Source organism: Salmo salar, chromosome ssa05 (assembly GCF_905237065.1).
Source record: "Salmo salar chromosome ssa05, Ssal_v3.1, whole genome shotgun sequence".
In the NCBI taxonomy this organism is placed as follows: Eukaryota; Metazoa; Chordata; class Actinopteri; order Salmoniformes; family Salmonidae; genus Salmo; species Salmo salar.
Genome location: NC_059446.1, coordinates 72,858,204 through 72,864,676, shown reverse-complemented (window position 1 = coordinate 72,864,676; position 6,473 = coordinate 72,858,204). Strand labels below are relative to the sequence as shown.

The 6,473-nt window shown below is 45.2% G+C and overlaps 1 protein-coding gene across 1 annotated transcript in view; it reads left to right on the top strand.

Moving 5' to 3' along the window:
- Positions 1–1,342: 1,342 nt before the first annotated feature.
- The window catches only part of LOC106605819 (recoverin), a 9,667-nt gene continuing 4,536 nt past the window's right edge, over positions 1,343–6,473 (top strand). The window contains exons 1-2 of the mRNA XM_014201780.1: positions 1,343–1,428; positions 1,699–2,236. Of these exons, the coding sequence (XP_014057255.1) occupies positions 1,856–2,236 (381 nt within the window). The 5' untranslated portion in view covers positions 1,343–1,428; positions 1,699–1,855. The remainder of the gene's footprint in view (positions 1,429–1,698; positions 2,237–6,473) is intronic.

The window sequence follows — 6,473 nt, the reverse complement described above, 5'->3', positions numbered from 1 at the left end:
CACTTACTGTAGAGACAAAACAAAGGCATGATGAGAGACAAGCCAGAGAGAGGATAAACATCTAGGAGCCGAGCTTTCTGGAAAAGCATGTGCAGGATGGAGAGAAAGAGACAAGGTGGAGGAGACAGAGAGGGGACAAAAGAGGGAAGGGGACAAGGTGGAAGTGACAGAGAGGGAACAGAAGGGAAGGAGACAAGGTGGAGGAGAGGAATGAGAGAAGGGGTACAGAGGGGAAGGATGAGGGGACAGAATAAAACAAGTGAAGCGGACAGGAGCAGGGAGGAGATGGATAGAATGGAGTAGCAGAGAACGAAAGGACCAGAGGTGAAGGAGGAAAGAGGACAGAGACAGAGGGGTGAAGGAGGAAAGGGGACAGAGACAGAAAGGTGAAGGATGGAAAGGGACAGAAACGGGGTAAAGGAGGAAAGGGGACAGAGACAGAGAGGTGAAGGAGGGAAGGAGGCAGAAACAGAGAGGTGAAGGAGGGAAGGGGACAGAGACGGGGTAAAGGAGGGAAGGGGACAGAGACGGGGTAAAGGAGGGAAGGGGACAGAGACGGGGTAAAGGAGGGAAGGGGACAGAGACGGGGTGAAGGAGGAAAGGAGGCAGAGACAGAGAGGTGAAGGAAGGAAGTGGCCAGGGGCAGCTGAACTTCCTATAAAAGGCCTGTACAGATGGCTGTTTTAGAATTAGGAGGACCTGCTCAGCTAAACCCATTTAAGTGTCTTTACTAGAACATACAGACCCAAAACCTTAATCAACTACCACTTACTTTAATTGTCTTAAAATAGAGAATAGTAATTTACTAGTGTGACCAATCAGACTTGTGTCCTCCACCATGATGCTTGAAACTGGTGTGAGACTTATTTTTTGCTTTACATAATAGACTAGAACTGGCTCAGACAACTTCAGTTTTTGCTCAACAGATGAATATAGCACTCATTGTTACAACTAACAATCATATACAGTGTCTGTATTGGGTCTATGGTCCAGTCTTTCTCCTGGCTAGGTCATGTGGTAACCAAGCAAAGACAAATTCTCACTTGAAGTCTCGTACCTAACTTGTACTTTCAAGAAAATCCTGCATTGATTTTTATTGGGTTTAAGTTACGTACACGTATCTAAAGTTAGGATTTGGCTCTTATTGAGAAATTAAATGTCTAATGATAGCAGGGCCTTGGTCGACACACAGACCAGACAAGAAGAGAGATGGTTTGGCAAAAGAGAATATGGAAACTAAAGTTAATTTGAGTGAAAAGCTCAGCCACCTTAAATCCTGAATTAACTGAATTAACCCAGTCGCCAAAGATAGCAGTCTAATTCCACCCCCCTCCTTCCCTACTCCATCTATCTATCTACGTCACCCATCAGAATGACATCAGTCCATCCCTAACACATCACTTCATACTCTCTCTACTGCTGACACAGGTAAGTCATGTCTCTTTGCTCTGCCTCCCTCTCTGTTCTTTCTCCCTGATAGTGAAGGCTTTTGTTGATGGCTGTTTTAGAATTAGGAGGACCTGCTCAGCTAAACCCATTTAAGTGTCTTTACTAGAACATACAGACCCAAAACCTTAATCAACTACCACTTACTACCACTTACTTTGTTCCTAGTGGTACACTGGGTAACACTTCAGTCATTGTAGAGATCTGATTCTGCTGTGCTTGTTGGACAATATCTATTTGTAACTATTTCAGGAATCTTTTGAACTGGACAGCTGAGTCAACGTAAGGAAAGGAAGATCCACAGTAACAGAGGATTTTACCCAAACAAAAGACAGATCAGTGACTCAAAAAGGCATTACTTCAGAGAGCCTTCGACAATAACCGAGAGATCCCAGTACAGGCTAATAAGATGGGGAATGCCAAGAGCAGTGCTATTTCCAAGGAGATCCTGGAGGACCTGAAGCTCAACACCAAGTTCACGGAGAACGAATTGTGCCAGTGGTACGAGAACTTCCAGAAGCAGTGTCCCACTGGACGCATCTCGCCAGAGGAGTTCGAGACGATCTACGCGCGCTTCTTCCCCGATAGCGAAGCCAAGACCTACGCTCAGCATGTGTTCCGTTCATTTGACACCAACGAGGACGGCACTCTGGACTTCAAGGAATACATCATTGCACTGCACATGACCTCCAGTGGGAAGACGACGAGGAAGCTGGAGTGGGCCTTCTCACTGTTCGACGTGGACAAGAACGGATACATCACCAAGACAGAAGTGGAAGTCATCTGCCAGGTGAGTGATCAAGGAAGGATTAGAACATTGAACTATTAAGGGGCAAGAGAAGATATCCAACCCCGAACCACTCGGTAGGAGAACCTTCTTACAGCAACAATCAATGATGATCATTTTGAAGATGGGACAAGGGGAAATTGTGGATATAGGCATACAAAGGAGCAGATGTTTCTACCATTTACAGTATGTGGCATGGGAAAAGTGGGTCACCTCCAAATTGACAAAAGAAAATAGCCATAACATTTTTTGGGGCTTTTTTATGAGAACAAATTATGGAGTTCTGGGAATATGGCTTTTCTTAAATGTAGGTCCTGTCTATATATTGTATATCATCAGTCAATGAGTCAATCAGTCAATTGTCAAAAATGACCTTATTTTCCTTGGTATGTAGGTCCCATTGGAGGCTGCTGAGGGGAGGACAGCTCATAATAATCAAATCAAACTTTAATTGTCAAATGCATCGAATACAACAGGTGTAGACCTTACCGTGAAATGCTTACTTACAAGCCCTTAACCAACAATGCAGTTCAAGAAAGAGTTAAGAAAATATTTACCAAATAAACTAAAGTAAAAAATAATAAAAAGTAACACAATAAAATAACAATAACGAGGCTATATACAGGGGTTACCGGTACCGAGTCAATGTGCGGGGATACAGGTTAGTCGAGGTCATTTTTACATGTAGGTAGGAGTGGCTGGAAAGGAGTTAAAGGAATGGCATCAAACACATGGAAACCATGTGTTTAATGTATTTGATACCATTCCACCCAGTCCGCTCCAGCCATTACCACGAGCCCGTCCTCCTCAATTAAGGTGCCACCAACCTCCTGCTGTAGGTTCCAGTCCTAATCATCAATTAGCTAATGTAGAGCTCTTGCCCATTTCAGCCACCCAATCCTTCCTGATAATCCACAAGATTAATGATTTAGCATCCAGAAAATGTAGGCTACTGTACTTACTGTGGTCCCCATGCTTCTGTGCTTATTCAGGGCCTAAAGTATGTAGTCTGTAGATAATCAACTAACAAAGTAACACACATAACCAATTATGGCTGCGTTTAGACAAGCAGCCCAATTCAGATATTTTTTCCACTAATTGGTATTTTGACCAATCAGATCAGCTCTGAAAAAGAGCCGACGTGAAAAGATCTGATGTGATTGGTCAAAAGACCAATTAGTGTAAAAAGGTTATAATTGGGCTGCCTGTGTGAACACAGCCCATGTTGCCTACAACAGGGTTTCTCAACTTAACCCACTGTATGCAGTTTATTTTTTTTGTTTACCAATTACTCCCATTAACAAGGATTAGTTGAATTGGCAGACCACCATTTGTCTTAATATAGTAATTCTAAAGTAGTTTACTCTCAACGTCATTTATCTCATTGGTTCTAAGGGGATAAATTAATTAGTATCTTAGGCAGCGTTTACACAGGCAGCCTAATTCTGATCTTTTTCACACTAATTTGTATTTTGACCAAACGCATCAGATCTTTTCACAGCAGATCTTTTTCAGAGCTGATTTGATTGGTCGAAAGACCAATTAGTGTGTAAACGCAGCCTAAGTGATGCCGAGCTGGAGTGAAATCCAGCATGCCTAGTGGGTGCCCTGTCCCAGGATCAATGTTGAGCAACACTGGCCAAGACCAACAGTCATTTCTATCAGCCTTTTTCTATCCCAGCTGAAACCTTTAGGGCGGAGTCAACCAACGTAACACATGGAGACTATAGATTTTAGAGGTGTCTGGTTGAGGTTGATATTGTGATGGCATCTCTTTCGGTGTTGATACACCTATTAGCTCCGAAATGTGAACATGGGTATAGTGGGGGAAAAAATAGGTGGTTAAATAGCCAGTCACTGTGAAAAAAGTAACACTTCTATACTTCAATGCATTTTTCCCCAAACGGTGGACAAACTGTTGTGCAAAAAAAACATATTTACTTGCGTTTACATCCCACTACACTAGTGTAGATAGATAAGTAGAAGTGTAGGAGTGGCGGTGAGAACTGTGCAGGAAGCATCTTAATTAACAATAATCTTAATCATCAAATCTGTCCAGGCTGTGGGTTTAGACTGAGAGACAGGGACCGGGCAGGCCAGGCTGTGGGTTTAGACTGAGAGACAGGGACCGGGCAGGCCAGGCTGTGGGTTTAGACTGAGAGACAGGGACCGGGCAGGCCAGGCTGTGGGTTTAGACTGAGAGACAGGGACCGGGCAGGCCAGGCTGTGGGTTTAGACTGAGAGACAGGGACCGGGCAGGCCAGGCTGTGGGTTTAGACTGAGAGACAGGGACCGGGCAGGCCAGGCTGTGGGTTTAGACTGAGAGACAGGGACCGGGCAGGCCAGGCTGTGGGTTTAGACTGAGAGACAGGGACCGGGCAGGCCAGGCTGTGGGTTTAGACTGAGAGACAGGGACCGGGCAGGCCAGGCCAGGCTGTGGGTTTAGACTGAGAGACAGGGACCGGGCAGGCCAGGCTGTGGGTTTAGACTGAGAGACAGGGACTGGGCAGGCCAGGCTCATGGGCAAAGTGGGAGGGATGGGGAGGTAAATAGTGTCCAGTACCTTTGCCCTGAGATGAGCCTGTCTCTGTCTGTCTTTCTGTCTGTCCCTGGCAGATTGCCAATGGGCATGTATAGCACCACCTCTCCCCAGTGTTACTGTACCGTACTGGCACCAAAATGTGTTTATTCTCCATCAAGATTATAGTTGTCAGGGCAACGGGGAACTGGCTGTACTATATAGGTTGTACTGAATAGCCTGCCAAGCCAACCCCCCTCTGGTAAAAGTTGGCTTTAGGCACAGATCTAGGATCATTTCACCCAATCCCAATCTAGGATTAGGCCTAGTGGGTAAAACACTAAATTAACCTTAGGAAATACTCAGCCTAAACCAGGGAGGGAGGGAGGGAGGGAGGGAGGGAGGGAGGGAGGGAGAAAAGGAGGAGGACATCTTGGTGTTTGGCCTATGGCCTGGGTCTTGGCGATAATCCACGTTAATCTGGGTGTTTTAAGTGTGAGAGATGAGTGGTTCCTGTCTCTATGTGGGTCACAGCTTTAAGGCCTGATTCTAAAGTTACACTCAGATGGCCCCTGATTGACTATTGACTTTATAGAGGATCATTTACACCATAGGTCTAGAATCAGTTATTACAGTGGATTTATTCGATTTTGATTGTCATTGCAAAATCACCTAATTTTGAAATAGCACTTGATTGGCCAAATAGCCCATGATATGTGTGTAATACATACTGCAAGTCATTCCTTTATGCAGGTGTCATCACCTGCCCTACAAACCAAAAGAGCAGTAACTGCATGCTTTATCACCTGGACAAATATTCTGCCTCCACTGTGTTGTGTTTTGGAGGAAATGGGGGGGGGGTCATATTTGCAGTAACTGGAAAAAGTTACTGTGAAACAAAGGACAGAAAGCAGTAACAACAATCACTCAAGTCAGTTACTGCTTTTTACCTTGGCTTCACTGAGCTTTGGGCTGCGGTTACTACTACAGTATATGACACTGTATGACATATACAAATACACTACATAGCCAAAAGTATGTGGACACGTGCTCGTCGAACATCTCATTCCAAGATCATGGCGTTGGACCCCTCTTTGCTGCTATAACAGCCTCCACTCTTCAGGGAAGGCTTTCAACTAGATGTTGGAAAATTGCTGCTGGGACTTGCTTTCATTCAGCCACAAGAGCATTTGTGAGGTCGGGCACTGATGTTGGTGTTCGATGGGGTTGAGGTCAGGGCTCTGTGCAGACCAGTCAATTTCTTCCACACCGATCTTGACAAAACATTTCTGATGGACCTCGCTTTGTGCACGGGGGCATTGCTGTGCTGAAACAGGAAAAGGCCTTCCCCAAACTGTTGCCACAAAGTTGGAAGCACAGAATCATCTAGAATGTAATTGTATGCTGTAGAATTAAGATTTCCCTTCACTGGAACTAAGGGGCTCGAACCATGAAAAATAGCCCCAGACCATTATTCCTCCTCCACCAAACTTTACAGTTGGCACTATGCATTCGAGCAGGTAGTGTTCTCCTAGCATCCACTAAACCCAGATTCTTCCATCAGACTGCCAGATGGTGAAGCGTGGTTCATCACTCCAGAGAACGCGTTTCCACCTCTCCAGAGTCCAATGGCAGCGAGCTTTACACCACTCCAGCTGATGCTTGGCATTGCGCATGGGAATCTTATGCTTGTATGCGGCTGCATGGCCATGGAAACCCATT